Below are 27,366 nucleotides of genomic sequence, written 5' to 3'. Positions count from 1 at the left end.
ATGACGAAGCGAAGTGTAAAATGCGTGTAGGGTGTAGTGGTTTTTCTGTTTTTTTGTTGTTCCTCTTTTTGGGGCTTTTACTATTTTTGGAATGTTAAACTGTTTTGTAACAGAAATTGGTAAGATACTATCCAAAATAAACCTTACTTTGAATATTACCTAGTTAAGTGTTGGCGCATAAATAATTTGTTTTGTTTGAACTTTGAAACCAAGTTTTGACTTGTAGTTGTAATTGCTATTTTTGACTGAAATTTAAGAGAAAAAGTTTGAACACTTAAGGCATGTATAGTACAAGCCAAGCTAAGCATATTTCCAGAACATCATTTTTAAAGTAAAGCCATACTTTGAAAGGAAAACGAAATTGGTGTCAAATTGTTACCAAATATGGCCAAACAGTTATACTTTGACTTTGTAACAAAACTTTATAGTTTAAAATTCAAAGATTGACCAAAAAAGTTTATAGACCTTATTTATAATCATAAAAGCTTAGTTATGTCATCATTCTTTGTCCAGAATTTAGAACAGCCTGATGGTCTTTATTTTATTTTTGTGTGCTTAAGCCTTCAACACTATTTACAATGAGCTATTGTATTAAAAAGATGGCACGAAATGCTAACATTTCTGCAAAACACTAATCTTGCCACTTAAAATTCTGGTAAGGCAAGTAAAATCGCAAATACACCCTTTTTACTTTAAATCAACAGACTTTAATTCCAAAATTTAAATTGGTCAGAATTGTGATATTAATGAACAAGCAAACGTTTTCAGCAGCAATTGACCCTAGACAATATACATTCAACTTCCTTTTTAGAAAATGTACTCAAATAGTAAATATGAATGGGTTTAGACATATTAAATTGTAGTATGTAATTATAAATAAAAACATGCCTTATATATTCATTTTTTGTTTGTATACAGTGTACGATATTGTTCCTTCAACAAATTCTCATCTTCACTAGTAGCCGTAGTTTAAAAACTTTTCTCTTGTTTTCAAATTTAGGGTGTAGACTGTTTTGTGACATTAGATAATGTAAATTAAGAAGCATAATTTACCAGATCTAGAAATAACGTTAGTACCAGTAATCAGCTACTTTTAATTACCCAATGTTTGACAATGAGTGCTACACCTGCAGAAGTAACAGTCATTGTCTCCCACACTTCCACATCGGGTAAGTTTTAACTATTATAATGCTAGCTGTAGTTTTTGTGTATTGTACTACAGTAAACCTTGGTTAATCCAAACCCATTTGGACAAAAATAATTGTGCGGATTAAGTAAAGATCCAGATTAACTGATATCGATTGTCTACTTAACGCCTTTCAATTTTACAAATCATTTGTACCTTAAGTTTTGTCTGAATTAGGTGAAGATCCAGATTAACTGTGGTTTACTAGATATATATAAAATTGGTTTTGGTTTATGTCCTAAATTATGTTTTTTTTTATTTTTGTCTTGATCAAAGGTTTCCTTGAATTTCTTAAAATTTACACACATTGTTTATATATATATATATATGTAAAGTTGTACTTGGTATCTTATATGGGCAGTTGATCTACCAGCTAACATGCATACCCCCCTTAACAAAAATGTATTTGTTAAATTAACTGTTTAAATGTTAAGCAGTCTACCACTGAACATTGAAGCATGTGTTCATTACAAGACCAGTAACTGTTGGTTTACCCCAGGGGTCGGCAACCTTTTTGGCGACGTGTGCCAATTTGCTTGTTATTTCTATGTGTTAATGACCTCGCCCACGTTTTTCTCAATAATTGTGGTTCGTGCCAGCAGATACCAATAATAAAGAGAAAGCAGAGTGTTATGTACATACAAGGCTGAATTTTAAGACAATAGCATGATAAAAACTATAAACAAACAGTGCAACAGGTTAAATTGTCGGTTGGCGTGCCATAAAAAACGACCTCGTATGCCAACCTTGGCATGTGTGCCAGAGGTTGCCGACCCCTGGTCTACCCTATGACCTTGTGATCACTTCCTGACTCAGTGATCATGACCAAAGATATTTCCTTGTGAAATAATGACTATATAATTAGTATTACGCTTAACAGTTAACTAAATAAGTTAATTGAATTTGTACCCATTTTGAAATATGTTTCGGACATGACTCTTATAGAAAAAGCATGCTGGTTTTTAAGATAACAAATATATAAAGTGTTTGACTACATTCTCGGCTTAGATTTTGTAATGTGTTTTTTATAATCTTTTTAAATTTTGATCTACAAAAATACACCGCTCCAAAAGTTTATGGGGACCCATGTGTTTCTACAGAAATAAAAATATTGTACCAAACACCAATGGTTGTACCCTTTTAATATTCCCCCCTGTGGCATGTTCATTAGTACCTTGCAAAAAACAAACCATACACTACCCTGTAGTTATTTGTTACCTTGCCAAGTAGTTCTATTGTTAAACTGATAACTCATATCTGTTTTGTTAAGGGACCAATACTGGACATTCAGAAGTTCAACCTCAATATGTTTATGAATCCAACATTCATGCTCAAAATGTCTTGGCCACCTTAAATGAACAGCGGAAAAAGGGCTTACTTTGCGACATGACAGTCATTGTTGACGTAAGAAGCAAAATACTGATTAGGGACATATGTGAATGGCAGTTGTGCAAATAACCTCACCAGATCTCTCTTGTCTGATTTACTTTAATGGTTGAGTTGTTCCAGCTGGTCACTGTGAGTCAGCAATTTTTTGCAAGTGGGGAATGCCTACTGCTATTTTGGGGTGGATTCCTTTTGCATACTTTGACCAGTTTTCTATAGACTGTGTCTGTGTTTATTGTGCGCATTAAAATTTTACAGTTGAACCTCCAAAAGTCAGTACAAAATTACCATGATCATGAAAATCCTTTTCGCTATGAACACATGCTTTACAGATTTTTAGTTTTTGTTGTTATTTGTTGACATTTTGTAAGCCATCGTATATCCAGACCTGGTTAACTTAAAGTCTAAAAGTGACCTGCTGATTAATCAAACATTTTGGCAAATTCTAATGCAACCGTTAGTGATATGAGGGGGCACATCAGTTACACTCGTATCACTTAAAGTCACATAAAAGATTGATGAAAAGGTATCATCGCCAAAAAATGATTTGTAAAATGACATAAGTTTTACATTTGTTTTTAAATATATATCATATTTATCACGCATATTTTCTTGGCTATGAAAGTTTTTGACTGTTATTTTTGTCACTAGGGTATTGAGCTTCAAGCACACAAAGCTGTTCTTGCCGCATGCAGTTCATACTTCAATGGTATTATAACGGATCCTGCAAATGTCAGTCACAATATTGTGCTTGAACTGAGCAGCATAAGCAGGTATTTACCTTACCTGTTATTTGATATGATTAAAGGATTCACAAAACATTGACGATTAATTCAACTTGTATTACAATTAATAGGATCGGAATGGAAAACATTTTGGAATTTGCTTACACTTCCAAGTTAACAGTTTGCCGATCGAATATTGATCATGTTTTAGCTGCTGCTCGAGAACTAGATGTGAAAAATCTTGAGTATGCTTGTCTCAACTTGTTGAAAGAGGTATATATAATTGACTTTTAAGTTTTACTTAGTTTAACTAACTTACGTAGTTACTAGATTGCTAGTCCTATAATGAGGCTTTAAAGTTAATGTATTTTCCACATACAAATTGCATTGAAATGTATTGGGGTCCAAAGTCAAGTGCAATTGCATAAAAAACATAAGCTTTGGTTTTAAAATGATGGAAACAATACAGTGTTTTTTATTTTATTATTTTGTGGTGATATTTACCAATTTAGGTTTAAGAATTGCTTGACAATTCCCTATTTCAAAATATTTTTGTAATGAGTGTTGTTTTTTATTAGAAATAAACTAAGAATAAATTGCTACATTACAGTTATGGATGGGCAATTTAAGATAGGGAATTTAAAGGATATTCATAAGTAAATTTATGATAAAATTTGTTGCATACAACTTTGGCAACTTTGTTTTTGATCTTTAGTTTGAGTAAAATTCATTCGCCATAGAAATGTGATTACAATATTGAGTGCGGTGTATATATAAAATGCAAAAAAACTTATATTGTGATTTGCTTGTCTCTTATCATAGTTTGTTTTTTGTCATTTCAGAAACTACTTCAGGAATCTACAGACTGTGTCATGTCTCAATGTCCAGAAGGTGCCAATGCTTGCCGAAATAGCACAATTTCAAGGTACATATAAAACAGGTGTCTAATGGGCAGTTCTTCTGTTTTAGCCAATACCTTTTTTCTGAAAAACAAACAAACTGTAATTCAGACATTTGAATCACCAAAGACCTAAGCCTTGATCAAGCAGTAGTGACTTTTATTGTACAGTTTGATAAATTATTTCATTGTTTTGCTTCTGGGAAATGAAGGATTGTTTAATGCAGAATGATGCTTCATATTCTGCAATACAGTGTCAATAATTGCCAAGTAAAATTTCGAAATTCTCTCACATGACACAAATGAAAAAAATATGTATCCTTAATATTGGCTTAACAATAATTCATTATTCAGGGATAAATGTCTTATGTTGTCGTTTTTTTTGTCAAATTAACTTAAAATGGTTCAATGATGGCATTGAAAAAATTGCATGAACCTTGTGTTTATCATACAAAAGTGCTGTCTTCCATACCTTATGGTCTATGCAACCAGGGTTGTGAAGTGCCGTAAACATTTTTTGATCTGACTTTGCTTTTAAAAGTTTTTCAACTTCCACTCCAACCTAAAAAAACTGTTTTGCACCCAAAATTGATTTGTTTAAATTTTCTTTTAAATAAACCTTGGTAAATTTATAAAAGCTTAAAGTGATACAAGGACCTTTTTGTGAGCAGAAAAGTTCTTCCCCAACCAGCATATGAACGACCTGCCAACCCTGAAAAAACAGAGATAAAAGGTATATGTATATACTATCCGCTTTGATTTATGCTAATTTGCTGCAAAGTCCAATCTCATGCATTGCCAGTTACAACACATTATTTGCTCAAATATTATACATATTAAGTCAAGTTGGTGTGTTTGCTAGAAATTTTTTGATAGTTGAACTTTGTTTTGACCAACGATAAAAATGCACTTATATTTCAATGGCCCATGTCAGTCAATACTAACGATGGTATGTTCTTGGAAAATAGACAATGCAGTCACATCTCATTTAAAACCAGTACAATTAGGATTCAGTGAGATCTTTAAGTGCCCTAAAATGCTCTCTCACAGCCCAATTGTGCAAACACTTTTTATTAATGCTCTTTTTGGTTCAGAAGTTTGTGGAATGATTGAGAAATAAAGCATGCCTTTTCTTTTTATTTGACAGATAACACAAAAAACTGTTGTGTTGAAGAAAAGTCTGAAAAACCAGTAAGTTACCCATGTTTGGAGTACAAAATTTTTATGTGTCCCTTATAATTAGTTGTTGTAATTTTGTAAAAAGTTTTTAGTAAAAGTAGACTTTTTGTCATAAACCTGGAGTCTCAATTTTGTGACTCAGCTATTACAATTGTTGCATCACAATTTCTCTATTGTTGTGTCACTGTGGGTCATGATTTTCTAAGATAGGAATAGCACAGCTGTTTTTTTTTAACTTGGATCTATTCTTGTTTGTTGTATATTTTCATAATATGTGTATATATCTGCCACAAATACAGTCTTGTTCCAGATTTTCATTGACATGTAAGTTTTTTTTACCACTGGAGGCAGACATGTAAGCCTTTCCTCGTGCTATTTTTTTGCTTGGCCCTTAGGGGTATTTGAGTTTATTAACCGTGGTAAAATTGACTCACTGGTGAAAAGGCACTCAAGCTCAACTTTCTTTTGCTTGGTCTTAATAAATTTTTAAATAGTACCTTATAGTGAAGGATTAAAACAAAAATGACAAACTATACCTTTGCACAATGCAAATTAAAATACTGAACTAATAATTGTTACTCTTGTAAACCTTTTATTACACAAGTGTTGTCATAAGCATTTATCACAATGTTTTAAAATGACATATTACCGGTTACACCTTTTAAAATATCACCAGTTACAAAGCAGTACTAAAAATATTATTTTTTCAATCTAGACTTGAATATGCCCAGTTTCATCTAAAACACCAAACAGAAAATTAACTGTGCCCTCTTTTCACTTGCTTATTTTAGAAAGTTGGATGCAGTCCACAAAAAGCAGATCCATGTTCTAATCCTGCAACATGGAAAGGGGATTGCCCATTGATGGCTCAACTAAGCTTGGAATCAAAACCTCAACTAACTGTGCCAGATACCACCAACAAGTTTTGCCCAACACAGCATGTTCTCAGTAAGTGTTTGTCACTGAATGCTACTGTCTTACTTTTGAGAAGCACTTTAAAATAGCATTGGGGACTGTTTTTTATTTTATTTAGTAAGATTAGATTTGGCATTCCTCATTGCCAAGTCGCTTTGACTCATTTCATGAACTGGTTTAAAATAATAAGCTGCAGACAGTGCATACTATTTCAACCTATGGGGTCTCATCAGGGCAGCTGGTGCCAAGATATAGGTCATATCGGCTGATGTAGCCATCCTAAGGCACTGCAGTTGTTGGGAGAAACAGGCTGCAAAGCCATGCCTCACCTATTCTGTTTGATGCCGCAACTGGGCACAAACCACACAGAAAACTCGATCACAACAGGAAAGAAAACATGAAAACTGAAACAGTGGGCACTGTCTGCAGCTTTTCATGCACTGACTTGATGATTTTCATGGTTTGATAGAGTTTCAAGTCTTTGCTGGGATTTCAAAGTTTCAAAGGAATATTTTGCACTGATTTAAAAACTGCCTGATTCTAAGATTCCATGATTATAGGAAAAAACATACTTTTTTAACCACTTGATTAACACAAAAGCAGATATCATAATTTTTATGGAGTGGACTGTTGAATAATGGTCTCAATAATTTTACCACACTCAAAAAAGATTAAAAAAATGAGGACATTTTTAAATATTGTCACATAACCATAGCAAAATTAAAACCCTCAAAAACTTTTAAACTTTTTTTAGATACAAGTGCTGGGGCAGTTCCTGTAAAATGTGATCCAGCTCAGGAGGGCATGTATTCAGCACAGCACCAGGTAACTGTCCCTGTTTTTATTTCATTTTGTTAAATTTAGAATAGGGTGTCCAACATTTTTTTAAAATTATTTCATTCTGGATCTTTGTTTTTTCTGATCGCTTGTTCTTTTGATTTGCTATGGCGAAGAATTGGTGAAAATAGTGAAGAATTATTATTGGCTAACAATGTTCAAAACTGTGATTGGCTGTTAAATAAATGAGTTCTATTTCATGACTTGGTTCATGTAACAAAAAAGGAAAAACGGTAACAGATGGGTCAAGATTACTTGTCAGAAATATGCTGTTGCTTGCATGGTCTTTTTGCAAATCACTTGCCTATTTAACTAATTCTTTTATTTCAGGCCTTTTTGCAACAATTTTTGCAGCATCAAAGACTAAAAGTTGCTGACTCAAGACAGTGTGACAGGTTGGCACAGAACATAACATTGCACTTGAGTGTATTTATTGTAGCAGTGATACCAAACTGTTTTTTTTATCACAGGGGTTCAGCATCTGCCATGTCAAGCACAAGCAAATTAATATGTTCCACATACAATTCTGACACAGATGAAGCACTTTCTGCAGATGAGGATCAAGATAAATAGTAAGACTCTGTTTTGTTTTTATTACGAACTTTAGGCCTTGCACCATAGTGGTAAATCAGTGGTTCCCAACCGGGGAAAAATTTATCCAGAAGAGGGAATTTTGAAACATGAGGGGATGAATGTAGTAATCTTTACACATGGTATGACACTTAAGCTCAGGAAAGATGACATGTGAAGTTGATAAAAAGGCAATTTATAGTGATCTTTGTATGGTTTATCTACTGTGTAGTATACCAGAGAGGAATGAAAATGTTTTGAATTGTTAAGGGAGGAAATTATCAAAAAAGGTTAGGAAACACTGGGTTAAATAGCCTATTTTTAAATACGGGGTAATGATTGTTTTAAATTTGAAGGATTGGCCTATTTCCTTCATTTTTAGGAAGGTTTTACTCAGGTGTGTTCAAAATGAAAGTGATAAATAGAGTGGGTATTTCTTACCATTTGAACAAATTTTACCTTGATTCGACCCCAGCAATCAATATGTGTTTAATAACTGACCATTCTGACCCTAATGCAGCATGTTGTAAGCTAAATGATTGACTAAATATAAGTTTTTTTTGGGATTTATATTCACGCATAAGGGGCATTTATACCGGTGCAAATATGGCAATTATTTTTTTACGGGCTAAACCTATACTATATTTGTGCAGCAGTAACCTTAATACATATGCTTCAATTACCAAGCACCACTGTTTCGAAATATCCATCAACCCAATGTATTGTAAATATATTTCTGGGAAAAGACGATTATTGGATGACATTTATTGTTTCACGTGCACTGTGCAAACATCAGATGCCTGTGTTGTGTAGCGGACCGTAACATATTGCTGACTGCATTTAATCACTTGAATGAGTCAGCAATTTTCTCCGCAGCCAAACCTTTTGCCTTTGAATAGTTTAAATATTTCACCTAGTAAAGCTTATTTGGGGGGTGATAAAATATCACATGCTAAATCAGTTTTCAAAGTCAAACGGACTTCAAATTTGTTGTTTTGTGTTTCATACATACATTATTTAAATTTACATGGCGTTGTGCCATAATAAAAAGTAATAAATTGTAACATCTGTTTGACTTTAATTAATATATATATGTTATGTGACAAAATAAGTACTTGACAATATGTATTATGTGATGCAACTTTATATCTTTGTTTGCTTAACAGTTAAGACCATAAAGAGATAAATACTGAAAAATACTGACATAAATTTATTTTAGTCAGCCAGGAAAAAAATGTGGGTACCTGAACGAAATCACCAAATAAATAATATACACAAAATAAATAACGTTATTTATTTTGTCCCATTATGTATGTATGTGTAAAATATGCTCCAATTTAGCATTGTTGTTCAATATGAGTTTTTTGAAAGCAGCAAATGTCCGCAAATGATGAACATGTGCAAGGGAAAGAAACAAAACGACGTCGTGCTTCCTTTCTCCATTGATGATATTACCAAACTTCCAAGAAATGAACTCCATGAATTGCTCAGTAAACATCCCAACCTCAACCTTCAACAAGTAGGTTTTGTGTTTTATTTAACTTTTATTATATTAAACTTATTTGTCAATGATGTGGCATATTTTCAATTACAGTCCAAGTTATACTGTGGGGGCAAATAATTGAAAATCCTTTTAAACACAAATTGTCCATAAAATTAAGGCCACTTTAAAAAAATAAAATATATCAATTTTTGTTTGGTAAATTTGGCCAAACTTTTAAAACATTTTGACACCCTTAAAGTACATATAATTTAATAAATAAGCATTTGTTGATATTTTGTCCACAATTTTTTGATGACATGTGCCAATCATTTACCCTAACTTTTAATGGAAATATTATTTATATTGGATGAAAGAAAATGAAACCTTATTTTTGTAAAAAAATATCACTTATATGCTACAAATATTTTTGTCAAGCGATTCCAAAAATTCTAGTAACTGCAATTTCTCAAACCCTATGATTAACAATAGTATGCAACTTAACTGGAATTTTTTGAAAATGATGAAAGGCCACAATATTCAATAAAACCTTGTTAACACCAACACAAATTTTTACAGATAAATGCAGTACATGAAATCCGTCGCCGTGGTAAAAACAGAATTGCGGCACAAAGGTGTCGCAAGCGTAAAATGGATTGTATACGGGCTTTGCAGGTAATAAATCTGTTGTGTTTATACACATTAAAACACGGTTATAAATTAGTAAAAGAAATTGTTGCAAAAGCACCATAGAAATTAAAAAAAATATTGCAAAAGCACCATAGAAAAATTGTAAATTGGAGTAATCCATTTATTTTTTAATTTGGCATTCTGCCTTAGAAAACATCCCAAGTGGGGCTTACCACAATCTTATTTTAGTCAGTACTACTGTTAAATAGTAAAATTATGTGGAATATTAAAGATTCTTCTATTGACTGGCAATACTCACAGATAAAATAACGATGCAGGCCAGATCCAGCGTAGTTTGGTGACGCCTGATCTCGGACAATGCCAATTTGCTTGTTTTAAATAATCTGTATTATTTTCATTACAGTATGAATTGGAACATTTGCACAAATCACACAGTGAACTGATGCAAGAGAGGAGATGCGTTAGAGAAGGAGCTTTACAATTGGCTGAACTATTTCGTATGCGCTGTCAGCAAGTGAGTACTGTTTCGTACAGTTTTTCTGCACTAGTACTTGAGTTTTAACGATCTCTTTCATGTAGATGTTTGGCTAAACAATTTAGGAAGGGCCAAACTGAGCCTTTTTTTTCTAAATCTGATACCAGGTGTTTGCCAAGCATTAAAAATGATGTCCGGTGATTGACCGAAATCTGGTACACTTTATTAATAAGCAAAGGTTCAATAAAATCTGATTACCCCATGAGAAACATTAGGATTTTGAATATACATGTAACATAATTTTCTGAAAATCAAGATTGGAAACATTTCAGTTTCCAACAAACAAAATGTGACAGATGGTCTGTAGCAGTGGGTTCTCAAACTTTTTAATCATGCGGCGCATTAAAAAACTTAAATTTACTTCCGCGGCACACTTAGCAGGTAAACGAGAACAAAAGTTGTTCAAAGAATGTTTATTTTCAACTTTATTGTGATGGGTAAGAATGCTTTTCATTACGAATGACAAAAATATAAGCTTTAAAACGTTTTTATGCACACCAGTACTTCGTCATGAAATCCTATAACACCAGGAACTGTTTGCACTTAAAAATAGGAAATATTTCGCGGCACACTTGGAAATCTCTCATGGCACACTAGTGTGTTGCGGCACACAGTATGAGAATCACTGGTCTATAGTCATGTCATGTTTTAATGTCAGTAAAATACCTCAAACTTTAACATGAGATGCTCACTGTCCTGGCAAATTTTTTTCCTAAAACTTATAACTTAAAATGAATATGTGTGTGATTTTTAAGTGGTAAGAGTTTTTGATAATTCCTCTACAGTTTTTAAAAATCTGAGCACATCATTGTGTATGTTTAGCAAATTAATATTAGCGCTAATACCAAATTCCGAGTACTCTAGTACTGGTTTATGTGTGTTTGTTCATTCTACTTCGTGCTCGGCTTGATTTTTTTTATTTCGAAAGATCACATCATTAGTTGTATGACTGCCACTGCTGTGTTTACCAACTTCAAAGATTTAAATTGCATCACCATGCCATTATTTACTTTGTAATACCCACAGACAATTGCACAATCCAAACAGCACAGGGCTTGGTATGACCTGAACTCAATTACATGGTTGAGTCATTTCTTAGTCAGCAGATTTTCGTGCTGTTTTCTTTGCCCAGTCAGGCATTTAAAGTGTACAGTCATGGCCTTTTGTAATATCAAGCACTTCCAAACAATTAAGTCACCATGAAAACTCAAGTAAACACATATGAATCACCAAGTAAAACAATTCCTGTTGAGAATAGATAATGATTTAAAATCTGAACTGCTTGTATATGGAAAGTATCATATTTTTGGTTGTTTGTGTATTTTTTGTGGGATTTTCTTATGTTATTTTAAAATTGAAGTAAAGCTCAAAACTCCATAGGTTTGTCTTTGTTTGTTAAGTGTGTCTGGTGCAATCACTACAAATTTAAAAAAATGTTTAAATAATTTTTGTTCAACTATTTGTTTTTTCATTTGTACCCTACAATTGTGTCTGGTGTGTTTGCGGACTTTTTCACTTAAACACTCATAAAATGTGTCATAAATTGTCCTAAGTTTGTAGGTCAAATAGGTAAAATTTTGATTTCCATAAAAAGATTCCTATCTAAACTGCTGACTTAATGTGGTAACCTTTTAATTTGTTGGGAAACCCATTTTTCCTTCAATGTTTTTCATAGGTGTTTGACATCAAATCAAAAATATGTCGAATGGAGTGCAAAGATTTGTCCGAAGGCAAAACTGAATCTTCTTCAGCAGAGGGTGGTGAATGTACGGAGAAACCTCCAGATCATATTATTGCATCTATGGCAGAATATTTCAAGGTAAATGGGGTCAAATTAACTTACCTGCTTTACTACAACAGTTTCAGGAATAGTAGGGCAATTTTTGCTTGCTGGATACAACTTGACATTGTTAGGCACAAACACAGCGTTTGTGCAAAGTGATGTGAATTTACGCCAAACCAGAGTAAATCAGGGCCCAAATCTAATTCACATAAAAAATTTTTTTTTATAACACTCTGCATTGACCCAAGCATCCACAAGAAATTGGCCCAGATTTCATGCGGCTTCAGAACGAGATTATGCGGGCTGTAAACATGTAATTAAAAAGATATATACTGGCGGTGGTGACGTAAATAAAATTCTTGCTAAATATTTGGACTTTAAAACTGCTCTAAATAAATTTTATGGGACTGGAAAGAGTGTTACCAGCCTAATAGTTAGTAGCTATATGCGTCAGACTTTTCGTAAGCCTATTATGGATGAACGATGCGAAAAAACAGGGACCACAAAGCGTCACCGTCAATATGAGGGCGTCATAAACTGTTAAGATGATCGTCAAACTGATTAAACAAAAACAATCAGACACTTGGCGGCCTTTGGTGAAATAAGGACCTATGGTGCCTGCGTGGTAAAGGCCTAAGGCATCAGACAACTACTATTTTGCCCCTTGACGCAGCCTTAAATATGCAATTTACACATGCACGGACGTTTCGTAATCTTTTGTTGTCGTTGCGAATATTGGAACCATGTTACAGTGTTTGGGTTATATTTTACTTGCCGCATTATAACCATTGTCTGTTATGTCAAACCCTTAGCTGAATATTGGTTGCCAACAGGAAACGAAGGCATTGTTTTGCCGTTGTTGTTGTGTCTATGGATGCCACTTGTTTCCATACAAAGTATAGATACATACTTAATTTGTTGATTATATATTCCTATTCTGTATTTAATACATCACATGTGTATATTTTGCCAACGTTCGCATTTTCACTGTGATTGCGTCGGTAAAGTTTTGCTAAAAAGCCTAGTTTAAGGTTTCTAGGCGTGCGCGAAATCTGTTCAGAAATAATTCCGAAAACACTTTTTCTAAACACACCAAGTTCAAATCGCCAGAAAAATTATCTCCTGTCTAACATAGTAAGTTTGTGTAGCTTACGTTTTTTTTAATTTTTTGTAGCTCATAGAGAAAACAAATATAATTTTCTTCATAATATTAATGCTATTTTACAAAAAATGTGTTTGGGTTGGTAGAATGTAATCGCATGATATATTGCGCTTAAAACTTTTTAAGTGGATTGAAACACTGGGTGGGAAGGTTTAACCGACTTTACAGCGCTTGTTTAAAATCTACTTATTTATTCTTTATCAACATTGGTATTTTTATTCACCACAGAACGAATCGGAATGTGCCAAGCAGCTTGCCGAACGACTCACGAAAATTCCATGTGAAAACCTTCCGCCACTTTCGTGTACGTTAGGCTCATCCACTGAAGTTGTCGTTGTTTGTGACGAGGATGAAAATCCAACCAGTAAGTTTTGAAACCGGTTATAGGCGAATCTGGTTAATTGCATAAAAAGTAGGGATGGACGTATTATAGGAAAATTACGACGTAACAGTATCGACATTTTTGTCGTCGGACGGCTAAGTTTTTTTCGCTTGGCGAATCTGTGTCTAAGCATTGGCCATTTGTTGATTGGTATCACAGTATGGTCTGACGTGGCTTTCGGTAGTTTTCTTATTACACGGTTACGTTTGTTATATTGATACCTATACGCATAGAAAGTACGACCTTAGAACTATATTTTTTAGTGTACGCATGGTTACCCCCAGTAACCTGCACTAAAATGCGAGAACAAAATGTAAATAATGAAGGCATTATATTTAGCTACACTTGTGTGCTAAGGATGGGTTACTGAAAAAAAAAATGCATTTTTTCCACCTGTATACACTTTTGATTAGCTTTTTTTTGCTGCATATTGTTTTTGTTGCAAAATTTGCAAAAATATCTTAAACGTTTCTGTCACTAAAAAGACTAAAAAGGACTAATTTAAAGTTTTTGTGATGGTCCCTAATAGAGTAAAGACTAAAGTAATAATCCTAAACATCTATTTTCAGGTGTTTGTTATAAGCCATGCAGTCCCAGTATGTGTTCTACTACATCCTATTCATCTACTGATGGTCAAATTGATTTGTGCAACTTTCCATCTATTTCTTCTGAATGCATTAAAACCACAAACCTGTCTGAACCAGTAGTCCCAGCACAGGATAAAATGGAGGCTCGAAGGCCTGTAGAAGCAGAGGCAATGGAAACAAATTGCAGTAGCGGGAGCCCCTACCCTCCAATGCAGCCTGGGTGATTCGAATTGTCGTTTTTTTGTGTATAAAGCCGCATGTACTTTTATACCGATTTTACACGCACATTGTTTGAAGGCCTGAAAAAAGTTGTAGGTCAGGTTTTAAATCATACTTCGATTTTGATGAATTTACTTTAGGGAAACTTCTAACACTGAAATTGTTGGGCCTGTTTGTTTAACATATTACTTAAATCTATTCCATGAATTTCGTTTTGAGGGGTATCTGTGAAACTATATGAAATAATTACAAATTTAATGAATTTACGTTAAAAATCGTTTAGGTATGTATGGTTCGCACATTACTCTCCTTTTTTCTGTCTTCGTTTTTATTATTTCAATGCCAAAACTTGAATGGGTAGCAAAAATGTTTTGCATGACCTCTAAAAGTTCCCCACCTGAGCAGCTAACCTTGTGATGACGTCACGCATGCATGACGTATTGAAGATAGTATTTACTGCACTAAAATAATTCGGAAAACCTACCAACACACGTTACCGCACATTTAGCTAAATTTTCGACAGGTGGCACTTATTAAAACGCTGTCTTTCCCAAAGTGCTGACGTTAAGGGCTATTTGGGTTGGCTTACAAATTCAATAAAACGAACTTTTAAACTTAGTTCCTAAGATAAAATTTTCAAAAAAATAATTTCCCAACCCCATCTTTCTTTAGCGGCTAAATTATTTTATCGGAATTTAGCTAAATGTATAACTGACGTAAGTTATGGTGTTAGTAGCTTCACCAATAGTTTGAAGTAAATCAAGTAATGCACTTCTGAAGATTCGAGTCACTGTCTAAGTGTGATTCTTCAAAACTCTCATTAAACGGATCACACCTGCAGTCAAATCAATAGTTGTGAACAGGAAAATACATTTTTTCGGTCTGGTTCATACCTATATGTAGCAAGCAACGTTTATTGATCCCAAAGAAAGGCACAACTGGGTGAAAGTTACGCTGTCTGAAATTGTTTACATTTTTTATGTTTCCTGCTACTTAAAAGTTAACGAAGGTTTTTTTGCGTTGATTTTTGGTTTGCGCTACTTTCACTTGCCAACTAGGTTAAATCGACTGGTCGGTTCCCAGTTTTCCTCGTTCCAGCTACTATACCACAACTTCGGCTGTGTGTTTGTCTTTTTAATGATAAATCAAATATGTCTGTAGTTATCTGCACAAGAGCCATGTCGCTATAGAACAGTGGTTCTCAACTGGTGGTCCATGATAACTTTTTGGGTTGCCCACAGGACGTTAATTGTATCTAGAGTTTATCCTGAGTATTTGGTCGTTTATTGTTAACTGTCAGTTGTTTGATATCACTCCTCGAAATTCTGTATTGAAGGAAATATATTTCAAGCTAATATGCTCGTTGTAGATGCTTTCTTTATCCTTACTTACATTCGACTGTTCCGCGATATTCATTTAATTGTACTGGAGGCCCATGGCCTGAAACGAGTTGGGAGCCACTGCGCTAGACGACATAGCTTTAGCCGTTACTCTTGTTTTCACATCCACCAAAGATCCAGTGATGTGCTTAGCTAATCATGAATGTGAATATCTGGGTGTAAAAAATGAAATCCTGATGAACTTACCAGGCCTTTAACTCCCAAAGTGTACTTATCGATTTAGTGAAAACCACGAAACCTTCGTTTTAACCGACCTCTGTATGATACGACTTTAGAATAAAGAATTTAAACGTGAAGTTGTTTTTATATCGACAGAAATGTAATGGGGTAGTTGGTGTACTATGATTGTTTTTAAAATTTGTTGCCCAGTTATCTGCAAAATTTGGTACAGATGAATCCGGTTAATTGCATAGTGAACACAAGTTCCAACCATAGTCATTCGCCAAGTCCGGTTCATCGCATATAAATGCTGGCCAAACGGAGTATACGACTAACCTGATTCGTCTTTATTTAGATTTGAAACATACATTCGTTTTCCAGTTAACCATTTCCAGTTGTTTTCAATCTGACGCCTGTTACATACTGAATCTAAAAATGTAGTATACCTACAACGAAGATCTTAGCTCTTAACACACTAATGCACAATCTATTTAATGCAGGCAAAACGTCATGTGACACAATATGATGTTTTAGCTTCATCATTGTACAAAAAGAATTACAAACTAATACATTCAATGCGCTTTTTGCACTTGCAGTATTCCCTGGAAACTTGTTTGCTGGTGAGCGCATACTCGTTTTTGCTGTGACGAAACAATTCAAGACAAGGATTTTGTTTACAAAACGTTACCAGCGACCTAGTTTTGCACTAGTATAGCTAGTGATATGCAAATCGGTGTTTTAGGTAACAGACGATTTATGTCAGAAAAAGCGATTCGTGTGCAAAATTACGGAATGAATAAAATACCGAAAGGTTTTCGCGTACCACCAGGAATGCCGCCGCTATAGTTGTACGCGTACCACTGGTTGGGAACCACCGCCCTAAACATACAGATGGTATTGCCGAAAAATACTGACTGGAGAAACCAACAACCTGACAGAGTGGTCATTTATCAGTTGTGATGTACCTTCGGTGGTTTAAAACTGGTACAGCGTACACATGAGTAGCCCATATTATGGTGTTGTGTAATAAAATATATATTTGTCATGAAAAATGCAAACTTGAAGAAGCAACGTCACAAAAAATACACACATCTCACAATTCATTACATATCGATCTGCAAAAAAACGTACAATTCCACTTCAAATCGAAAAACAACACAGCGAAACACGCTTCAAATTAATCGCAAACAGAACCTCTAACGCAGATATTTAACAATATCACTTGGAACTGCAGAAGAAAAGAAACACATCAAATTTACCAATCATAGTACGCCATGCCTATTGACGGCGTTATTCCGAATCAGCGTTAAAGACGCTTCAGGGCTGATCCCAGCTATTCATATGTCTTAACACCAAGTTTACATTAGCAATTCATCTTTAAGCTGTTCCAGCAGAGCCTTGGACCTAGGTGTTATATTATCCGCGCTGCTTGCAGAGCTAGGTTGACTGTTGTTTGAATCGGAAACAAAGGACTGCATGGTCTCATCGTCGGTAGAAACAGTGCTGGCTGCTTGCTGTTGAGTATTTTGCGACTGAGATGCTTTTTCTGAGGACACCGGTGCAGGTGGTGGAACGTTTTTCTGGATTCCGTATCTCCGCAAAACGCGATCCACAATATCATCACCTGATCCTGGAGATCGTGAAACTGAATAAACATACACTTTTGATTGAGTATCAAACAAGTTATTTAAAGCTCTCGATAGCTAAGGTAAACATGCGGATCGGTCCTGAAGCGTTCATGACGTACTCAATAATTAATCATAATACCCCAGGCTCAATGCAGGGATTTTCCGAATCAAGTCGGTCTCCCAAGCATTCGATACAACGTCTTCAATTGGCCTGACGTACTAAACAGTACTAACTTAACGATGGAGTTTATCGACGAATTCGGTAATAAGTTATAAAAGTAAATTCGGCCCCATTCTCTTAGAGCAGTATTGTCTTAAAATCGCGCAATTTTTTGTGCACTGAAACAAAGCGGACAAGAAAATTGATGCTGCTACACAGAATCATGTGTGTTGCCAAATCGTGCACATGACATTGCTGACAATGGCCCTTTGAGAAAAAAGACAAATATAGAAATCTTGATAATTTATGTCAAACTCAAGAACGTAAACTGAAAGTGTTTCAACTAAACATTATCAGGCCCTTATTTAAAGGCAAAATTCCCTTGATTTGTGAGGCAAATGAAAAAAGGTACAGTATTTAGAAATGGTCTCAGTTTGAGATTTTATGAATACAGCAACTCTACACAATCATCCATACATAAAAATGCTTGTGTCACAAAATCACTTCTAAAAAATGTTACTGATGTCAAATGGATAACACTTTGTGTCGCCATGTTCATTTACCTGTTTTGTTTCTGTCGTCCTGTGACACAGCAGTCGTCCAACTATCACTTGAGTTATTCAAGGGAGAACCTCCTAAAATGTAAAATACTTGCACTTTAATAGAGAGATTTCGAAATTATTCATTGCTAACTATACCAGCATTGTGATTCATCGAACAGGGTTTGGGATACTGCATTTGCTCAGTTATAAGTTGTAAAGTACAGGGTTAAAAAACGTTGTTATTCTCCCACAATTATAAGCTGTTAGTATACTTTTGTTTTATAATACTTGATTCTGTTGTTACATACTAAACAAGTGGTTTCCAACCAGGGAAGAATTTTAAACTTGTGGTTTGTAAATAAATACTTCAGCTCTGGGCATTTTATTTTTTTATTTTTATTTATTTTTATATGTTTATTATCTACTACGTAGTCTAAAGAATAAAAATGTTTCGATTGGTTAAGGGAGGAATTCATCGATAAAGGTTGGGAACCACTTTAGTAAACTATTTGTCAATGATTGTTATTCACATAAATAACTGTACCCAGTTGCAATTGAACAAATACAATACACAATCTTAGAACCTACTGGTTTGTTGGGTAGTTGAATAACATTTTTTCCTCTTTAATAAACATTTTTCATGCAAAAAAAGTAAGGTCGTTCTTACTTGCTGAATTTTATCAGTTTCCAAAAATGTTTTCTATTTAAAAGCAAACTTTGCACATTCTTGCTCTTAACTTTGATTAATGGTGCAGGTTTTTAGAGATTTAATCCTATATCTTACCAGTTTTGTCGGTAGCAGATTCTCCATGTTGCATAATTGTTGGGCTTGTACTGGGGGATTTGCCTTCATTATTCTTCACCTCTTGCTTAGGAAACACTGCACAGATCTTCACTTTGGGTTTTGGGACATTGCTGGAACCTGCGCATTTGTCAGTGAAATATGCATAAACTTGTGGTAATTGGTAGTATGTAATTTTTTCAGTTACTTTCTCCATCTTATGCTAAACCTTGTTGTACAGAAAGACAACAGCTAAAAAACGTCCATGGATTTGCTTATTCTGCATTAAATTAAAAGGTTGGCTTAGCACATTTTGCTGTACCACATACACTATGACCTAGCTATATTGAAACATTAGTATTCCCAATACTTATTTTATTCAATTCGGACATTGTTAAAAAAATTAAGAGGGCTAGTGGGTGAAATGTTGGAGCCAACAAGTTAAACAAAACAAATGGCACATCTACATGACTATATCTACCATCTACAAAAACTTCATCCAAACCTATCAAATATTCGATGGCAAAGGGGGTGGACAAAGTTCAGGGAAGAAAAAAAAAAAATTGTGTCAATAAATAGTGATTGTCAAAACACTGTAATATTTTAATGTTTATACCTGGCAAAAAATGTGCATAACACAATTTCTGTGTTTCAAAAATGTTTAATATCAAATCTTATGATAATATTGACAAAACACCACACAATTTCACAGCAAACAGTGAATACCAACTAACACACTTTTAGTATTACTTGGAATAGGATTGATGGGCTGCGATGTAGTTAAGTTATTCTTGTTTTCATTTGCAAGTTCGGCTTCTTGAGAATGCAATTTGCTTGTTTCTTTCTGATAAGGACTGCTGAAAACTGTTTAAAAAATCACAATCTTGTAATTGAATAAAAAAGAAAGTTTGTTGTACATTGCAATATATAGGACATATTCGAAAATTTTTGTGCACATTTTAAAAGCTTTTTTGCTTCATTTTTAGTATGACAAAAATACTTGGTGGCAGCAAATTTGTTTCAGCAAAAGCAACAAAAGCTTAACAAAACATCAGCTTTGGTTATATCACTATTCCTTATATTGTAACTTATTGTGAAAAAAACTTTGTTAACTTGCATTTAAAACAAAAGTCAACTACATTTCAAGAAAAGTGATTATTTAAAACATGTTTTCATAAAAGGTTACTGAATTTGAACAAACCTTCGCTTCTTTGAGTTACAACTTGATGTTGAGTGATGTAAACAATAACAACATTGGATGGGTCCGACTCTCCAAGTGCTGCCACAGCATGTACGTGAATCTTGTATTCACACGAACGATGCAAACCATCCAGAAGTGCTCGAGTTTTTGTTCCTGCAACCATTCCTTTGGGCTGCCCATTTACATAAATCCTGTGAATAGAAGAAAAGAAGCAAATCAATGACAACAATACATCTTATGTGTGAATGAAGCATATTAGATCGGAAAGAGAAATGTGCTTTAAAACAAGCATTTTTGTGTTTTATTTTGGTTTGTCTTGCGACTAACAGTGTCTAAAGTTTGAAAATTTGGTAAGGAAATACAAAAATTAACTCAACACATACCGGTATTGGTTATGAACACTTATATTTATTGTATGGCTAATTTAATTGTTTGGCTAATTTTGTTCATGTTATCAGCCTTCATATGTCGCTTGTCAAAACATAGTAAAAACCACAAGCCTTCATGTTACTAGTTTGACTGAACCTAAAGTGTTAAGGATTTCTATTGTTGCGTTGTAATTTCGAACGTTGTGTTTTAATTAGCACCTCATTTCGAGCCTTGTATGCCTTTAGAGCAGTGCAGCATTCCTTACATTTCAAGTATGGTCCGCAAGCACACTATTCCTAATCTGGCGTGTTTTCCGTGGAATGTAAATGGATAATCGTCGCCAATTGTTGTATTCTTCAAGTTGTTGTATTTACGACACCAAGTAAACGGAAATAAAATAGAATGATTAAACTCAACATGCGCAGCATTATATAGGCAACGATTATCCATTTACATTCCACGGAAAACACGCCAGATTAGGAATAGTGTGCTTGCGGACCATACTTGAAATGTAAGGAATGCTGCACTGCGCTAAAGGCATACAAGGCTCGAAATGAGGTGCTAATTAAAACACAACGTTCGAAATTACAACGCAACAATAGAAATCCTTAACATAAAGAATAATTTTTAACACCAAACACCATCCTCTGAAAAGTTCTGTAAATTATATAATAATGTGAAATTTGGTAGTATAGAGGTGTACAACCTTTATAATATAACTGAAGAGTCAAATATAATTATTCTGATTACACAGCAAACCACACTTTGAAATAACACAGGTTGGCATTGGTTTGACACATATCATGTGCAATAATATTCAAGCAAAATTGACAAGCGACTCTGGCAATATTGCCATGTTGCATATAAATGTGGAACTTCCAAAAGTGTGAAGAATAGCTTGCTGACACAAAACTTTGCTTATACTCCACAGCTCTCTGGTTACACAAAGTTTATTTAAGGGTTGCCTTTGGCTGGTTAGGTTATTAAAGGGATGCCTTTGGACGGTCGAAAACATTTTAGACAAAAACATATTTTTTTCTACCAAGTAAATAAACAGAATAGTTGTGTTCAATATCATTTAAGATCTGTGGGGTTTAGGTTGACTGCATGCCAATAATTTACTAACTTTTGTCTGAAGTGGGAAAAATGATAATGTTTTAAAAACTGTTGATGCAATTTTAGTTTAAATTGCTGTGGTGTACCTCATTAAGCAGAAAAGACACATTTTATGCTTCAAATTTGTGTTTATAAAATATTCAGTTTCAGGTTTGCCAAATAATATGTAGTTAATCTACAGGGGTGCAAAAATTTTGTTGGAATTTGGTAGCGCGCAGAAAATATTAGTAGCACATATGTTTTTGTGTATGTGTCTCATTCCACCTAATGCAAAACCATTTCACTATTAATAGCCGTATCGCTGGTTCCTACTTTAGAAATGGCCACCAAACGTCTTAATGTTTTTGTTTATAATCTAGTGACTAAGAATTTTAATTTATCTCACAATATCCAATTTGCTTGTGCCTGAAAGTCTATGCCTAATTCATAGATTGAACTGAACAGTTTGATGATCGATCTCAATTGTTAATGACGCCACTGCCATGTTCGCAAAATTAGTTGAAAAATGGCAGACTAAAGCAAGGTTTATTTGTTTATAAATGTATCAGTATTTGTTCTGATACCACCTAAGCATCGGATGAGTAGCGGTGTCACACATAGCTTTAGGTATGGGTGCCGATGCAGTATTATCAGGCTAACCCTAACTACAACAACATATTATGATTTGTGTTATACGGCATATCATAAGAAGATTGGAAATTATGACCTCAGTTTATTTGTTGTGGAAAACCTTTTTCGCCAAAATATTGCATCGCTACAAATCTAATAGCAACAAAACAGTTGTAAATGTTTGTGCGGCATGGGTGTCGTGTTGTTGAGTGCCTGTGCGTTGCAAATTCTTTTTGAGACACACACATGCGATTGCACCATACCCATGACCAGTTTTTTTTTAAGGTTTGGTTTGGGTGACTGCTAAGTAGTTTTAAGAGACCGCAAGTGTTTCATTTAAATACCAAAAATAGCCATATTTGCTTAAACAAATTGTTTATACAAATTTGGGGAAACCGCTGGAGAAATTTGCCTTAAAAAACACCTTAAAAAAACACTGCCCATGACGATTAACATGTGTGACATCACATTCGCGCCCCAACATGTAAGAATGCTTATTAGAGTTAATGGTAAAACAAACATGATCATTCACCTGTAGCCAACAATAGCTTCCTTTGGCATTTCGTTGCCTTGTTTGTTGTAAATGTGTGCAGGGTGCCATCTCAAAATCACACTGCAATTGTCATTCGTGGTTGCATCATCAGAAGTATTTAGGGTGGGGTTATTCCTGATTTCAGCTCGTAACGCCCTTGGTGGGGTTGGAATCCCCGATTTAGGGGGCGATTTGGGGTCACTGGGTTGTTGTCTTCGCAGTGCAATCTGTAATGCCTGTAGCAAAGGATTGAGAAAATGTTAATTGTTTTGTGACCAAGTAAATACATAGGAAGTTCAATGTAAAAATGTTTAGCGATGGTTTACATAATATAGTTGTGTATTTGGTCAGTGAATTCCATGATTGTGAATAATTTCTTTTATTAATAAGCATGTTTTTGTTGCATCAAAGTACTATATCAATGAATCAAGTTTTAAAAAGAACATGGCTTGATTCATAGCCAGAAAATGTACGAACCTTACTTAATACAAGTTCCAGTAGTTCTATTTAAATCAATTTGGTCTCTGTCATCTGTTTTGTGCCTTGGTGATTAATTACACTGGCCAACACAATTTTTCGTGTCTTTAATGTTAAAACTGGTATTGACTAATTTTGGGGTGCTGATTTCAAAAATCATTACGGTTTTCTTCAATCAGGTCAACTTTTTAAATAATTTACAAATTCAAAATTTATGACCATATTGATTCAATGACTTTGAAATCACGCTTTTATGTGTTTGTTAAAGTTTTGTTTCATTATACACATCAATTTCCTACAGTGCAGTCAGTTTCATGGCATGAATATGTGTTCTATGCTTATGCTCTGTCTAAAAATGATTGGTACAGGCTAACAGTAACTTTAAACTATATGTGTTTTATGGAGTGATTTTCAGACTAGTAAAGCAAGGTGGTAAAACTAGAATTAATAGTGGTTAGGCCATCTATAAGGTGTTGCATGAAATAACAAGATGTTTTATGCTACATTACTGGTGAATATCCATACAACATAACTAAAAAGAAAAAAATATCTGTATCAAATGTGCATATCTTGCACACCTCGATGTGGCTTTAGGGGTTTAGGACAAGCAATGGGCTCCACTTACCTAATGTTGATTGGAATATTGCATTAATGGACAAAAACAGTAGAAAGGGACTGAAATTATTAGAAAGAGTACATAACTAAGTTATTAAGCGGTCTGAAAAATTGGGCACAAAAATGAGTATAAAGCTACACTTTCCTTAAAACATAGGGGATATAAATGATGAGAATTAAGCTGAAAGGTTCCAACAGGATATCAGTAAAACGAAACGTGTCAGGGAAGAGAGAATAATGTGGTCCTGGCTAACTGCTGTTGGTCAATTAAACGGGACGATATTGCTGCCACTCAGTACCGAAAGTTACCAAAGTACATGTGTAGGCCTATACCTGATAACTTACAAATTTGAAACTTTTATTTTGTTTTTTGTGTTAAATTTTGTTTGTTAGGAGTGTCCATCTGTTACATTTAAAATTAAATTCGAAATTTTGTTCTTGCAATAACGTTAATTCCAAATAAAATACTCAAAACCAGTTTCACTATAGTATATACATATGGATTGTTTTTCAAACAAGGGTGTACCATAACAGGAAAACTAGACGTCATACAGATAAACCGATTGCATTTTTGAAATCAGGGCACTAGAATTAGTCAAAATCAGTTAAAACATTACAGACACCAGTGAAAAAATATTTTTTTGTTGCCCAGTGTTATTCTTTGAATGATTTCGTTTTTTTGTCACATTAAATTTGAGTTCGGCAAATAACATTTTTTTGTTTTGGATTTGGATATGGATTAAACCTATTGCAACAGTTTTATACACAAAAATACCTTGACATTTTTTCTTCTCTGTCCCGGTAAGATGTTGAGTTTTTGCAACAATGAAGGATCCTCTTCAAACATGTCGCGAATTGTGTAAACTTTAGGTTTTGCAGATTTTTTCAGTTCCTTTCCAGATTGAATTTCCTTCATTAAATTCTCATGAGGCGTCAAATTGCAGAGTGGTTTTGGTGAAAGTTGTCTTTCTGTCACCTACAACAGGATGACAGCATCCAATAAATACTTACATTGTAAACTTAGTTCTATTGTAAAAAGTTTGTTTTCGGCAAGAAATGTCCGAGATGCCAAAAAATTTGCTTCAGTATAGTTTAATAGAAATATTTCTTCACTATGAGTCTGTGGACTCAATTAGTTAGAGTATATGTTCACCAAACAGCATAAAACTATATCTTAACTTTTCTAGGTTCTATATTTATAGCTTTTTTTGGCGGCTTACATATTTTATGGCATGTGAAAATTTTTAATATAATTGCATTTGACTTCCTTTCGTAATCCAAACTTTACTGCACTAATTTATAAACAATACAGCAGGCAACCTACAATTAAGGGTGCTCCAACCAATTTCTTAATATCTCAAAATGCAGCCCTAAACGCAGGGCAGCTTATGATCTAGTAAATACAGCATATGTTAGAGGCAGAAAGAGGCAGTTTCTGTGTTTAAGCTCTTGTCCCCAAAACAATACCATAATTGACATATTGGCAACAGCCTTACTCAAAAATCCTGGTAAATTAATTCTGGGAATCATTCCCTATTCTATTACAATTGTTGCAGCAATTGCCACCTTTTGTTATATATATCACAAGTTTGGGAAATCTTTATTTCCAGGTTAAAATCAGTTGACAATCTTATAAAGAACAAATATATTTCGCTAAAAGAGCATCTTCAGTGTCTATAGAATGCAATAAAAGGATTATAACTAAAAAAGCTAATAGTTTCTTTTAAAAAAATGTTTTACCGAGGTGTAAGTGATGTGTTTTTTTTTCGCCTTTTACGATTTTTATCTTCCGTGCGTTTCTTATCTTTCATTGTGTGTTCACAGTTGGTTTAGTCTGGTAGGCTTTCAGTTGAGGAATGATCGTGCTTGTGAAAGAACTATTAGCTTTTTCTAATTATAATCCCTTTTATTGCTCTCTATAGACACTGGAGATGCTTTTTAGCGAAATATATTTGTTCTTTATAAGATTGTCAACTGATTTTAACCTGGAAATACAACATTTCCAAAACTTGTGATCTTGCAAGTGAAGTTTTATATTTACCGGTTTTAGTGCAAAGGAGAAGTTGCGGATCGTCGGAGCAACATGGGCGACAAAATTTGTTTTTGTTTGTTGTCTTCCAGAATTTATAACATCCTGCATCAGTTTGCTTCCCAATTCTCTCTTCTTCTGGTGCCGAAAGTCACTCGCTTCCAAGAACAAAGATGAACAGACTTCCAGGGAGTTCCGTTGAGTTTTTGAATGATATTCCTCACATGTCTACAAAATTTAACAACATGCATTTAAAGCTCATGTATTGCATAAATAGCAATTTGCTGAGACACAATGTCACAATGTAGCTTCTTTATTCCAAAATAATCGGGAAGCAACTCTTGAGTGATGTATAAAATAGAGTAGACAAAGCGTTACTGTTGGAGACTAAGGACTGCATGTTATTGAGAACTGTGTGAAAAGGTTGTTTGGTGCTCACTTGGCGAGAGGTTACTGCAGGTCAATGGTATTCGTTGTGCAAAACAAATTTAAGTGAAAAACAATTTGTTATGTTTTTCTTTGGAAAAAAGAGCTTCTTAATTTATGTCTCTAATGCTGTTACCTTTTTCTGAAAAAATTAGGTTCAAAAACTGACCTTGGACAGTAACATTGAGGTCAAAGCGAAAGATTAAATTCGAAGCATTATTTCCATTCTTTTTTACTACTTTTGTGAATATGTGACAATAATGATGCAAAAAGAATATGGACAAAACCTTAATAATCGCACCATTTTTATACCATGATTTGCTGAGCCTGTGTTGGAGTTATATTTCAGTTTTGTTTTCATTTTTCAGACCACACCCATGTATGAAAAAACTATCGAATTAATTTTATTTTTTATAGTTCATTCAAACTATCAGTAAAATGATGCTTTTTTGAATGTTGAATGTGCTTTTAAAACGAATGCAGTCGGTTCAATTTTCTGTGGTTTAAGGTAAATGTCTGATATGACCTGCCCAATTCTCGTCAACCTAATGTATATGTAAAAAAACAGTTTTCCTCTCTATCAAACTGGCAATGTTTTTACCTTTAGCACAAAATCAATGTCAGCACGTTCATTACAGTTGTCATGTGACATCGCAACCAAGAGAGACTCAAACTCTGGTGAAAAACTTGGAGCCTCCTCGTCTTTCATTTGGAAGTCAGCAGCTGACCAAAGTGTTACAGAAAGTCCAAATACTAAAGACTACAACAATAGAAAACCATTGACATTAGTTTTTGGAAGAAACTGGAAGGGTGGCTTAGCACATTTT

General features: G+C 34.2%; 2 protein-coding genes across 5 annotated transcripts in view; one reads left to right on the top strand and one right to left on the bottom strand.

Annotated features, from left to right (window-relative positions):
• The first annotated feature begins 978 nt into the window (after nucleotides 1-978).
• On the top strand, nucleotides 979-16,191 carry LOC145232519 (uncharacterized). Of its 2 annotated transcripts, none has more exons than XM_080097147.1 (17): nucleotides 979-1,169; nucleotides 2,457-2,590; nucleotides 3,224-3,345; nucleotides 3,429-3,570; nucleotides 4,140-4,222; nucleotides 4,867-4,928; nucleotides 5,343-5,386; nucleotides 6,166-6,322; nucleotides 7,044-7,114; nucleotides 7,457-7,521; nucleotides 7,597-7,698; nucleotides 9,071-9,215; nucleotides 9,756-9,851; nucleotides 10,231-10,341; nucleotides 12,038-12,181; nucleotides 13,536-13,671; nucleotides 14,259-16,191. In XM_080097147.1, the coding sequence occupies exons 1-17, from the start codon at nucleotides 1,115-1,117 to the stop codon at nucleotides 14,498-14,500; spliced, it is 1,911 nt and encodes a 636-aa protein (XP_079953273.1). In that variant the 5' UTR covers nucleotides 979-1,114; the 3' UTR covers nucleotides 14,501-16,191. The 2 variants fall into 2 exon arrangements, with proteins under 2 accessions (XP_079953273.1, XP_079953272.1); XM_080097146.1 differs by having other exon boundaries at nucleotides 9,068-9,215.
• Nucleotides 16,192-17,065: 874 nt separating this feature from the next.
• The window catches only part of LOC145232518 (uncharacterized), a 31,781-nt gene continuing 21,480 nt past the window's right edge, over nucleotides 17,066-27,366 (bottom strand). Inside the window, exons 28-36 of one of the 3 annotated variants that reach the window (XM_080097143.1) lie at nucleotides 27,141-27,299; nucleotides 26,126-26,341; nucleotides 24,860-25,060; nucleotides 22,993-23,228; nucleotides 20,367-20,557; nucleotides 19,904-20,029; nucleotides 19,169-19,306; nucleotides 18,406-18,477; nucleotides 17,066-17,699 (exon numbers count right to left, since the gene is read on the bottom strand). In XM_080097143.1, the coding sequence (XP_079953269.1) occupies nucleotides 17,413-17,699; nucleotides 18,406-18,477; nucleotides 19,169-19,306; nucleotides 19,904-20,029; nucleotides 20,367-20,557; nucleotides 22,993-23,228; nucleotides 24,860-25,060; nucleotides 26,126-26,341; nucleotides 27,141-27,299 (1,626 nt within the window). In that variant the 3' untranslated portion in view covers nucleotides 17,066-17,412. The remainder of the gene's footprint in view (nucleotides 17,700-18,405; nucleotides 18,478-19,168; nucleotides 19,307-19,903; nucleotides 20,030-20,366; nucleotides 20,558-22,992; nucleotides 23,229-24,859; nucleotides 25,061-26,125; nucleotides 26,342-27,140; nucleotides 27,300-27,366) is intronic. The other 2 variants (XM_080097145.1, XM_080097144.1) reach the window with 2 other exon arrangements.

This window comes from Phallusia mammillata, chromosome 6 (genome assembly GCF_965637545.1).
Source record: "Phallusia mammillata chromosome 6, kaPhaMamm4.hap1.1, whole genome shotgun sequence".
Taxonomy (NCBI): domain Eukaryota; kingdom Metazoa; phylum Chordata; class Ascidiacea; order Phlebobranchia; family Ascidiidae; genus Phallusia; species Phallusia mammillata.
The sequence above is the reverse complement of the archived record's forward strand: the minus strand, read 5'-3'. Positions and strand labels throughout refer to the sequence as shown.

What these genes read in the sequence shown, in the direction of transcription:
- LOC145232519 (XM_080097146.1), top strand. Translation starts at nt 1,115, where the DNA reads ATGAGTGCTACACCTGCAGAAGTAACAGTCATTGTCTCCCACACTTCC. An exon ending in CCAACCTCAACCTTCAACAA is followed by an intron (nt 9,216 to 9,755) that starts GTAGGTTTTGTG and finishes AAATTTTTACAG; the next exon opens with ATAAATGCAGTACATGAAAT. An exon ending in ATTGTATACGGGCTTTGCAG is followed by an intron (nt 9,852 to 10,230) that starts GTAATAAATCTG and finishes TTTTCATTACAG; the next exon opens with TATGAATTGGAACATTTGCA.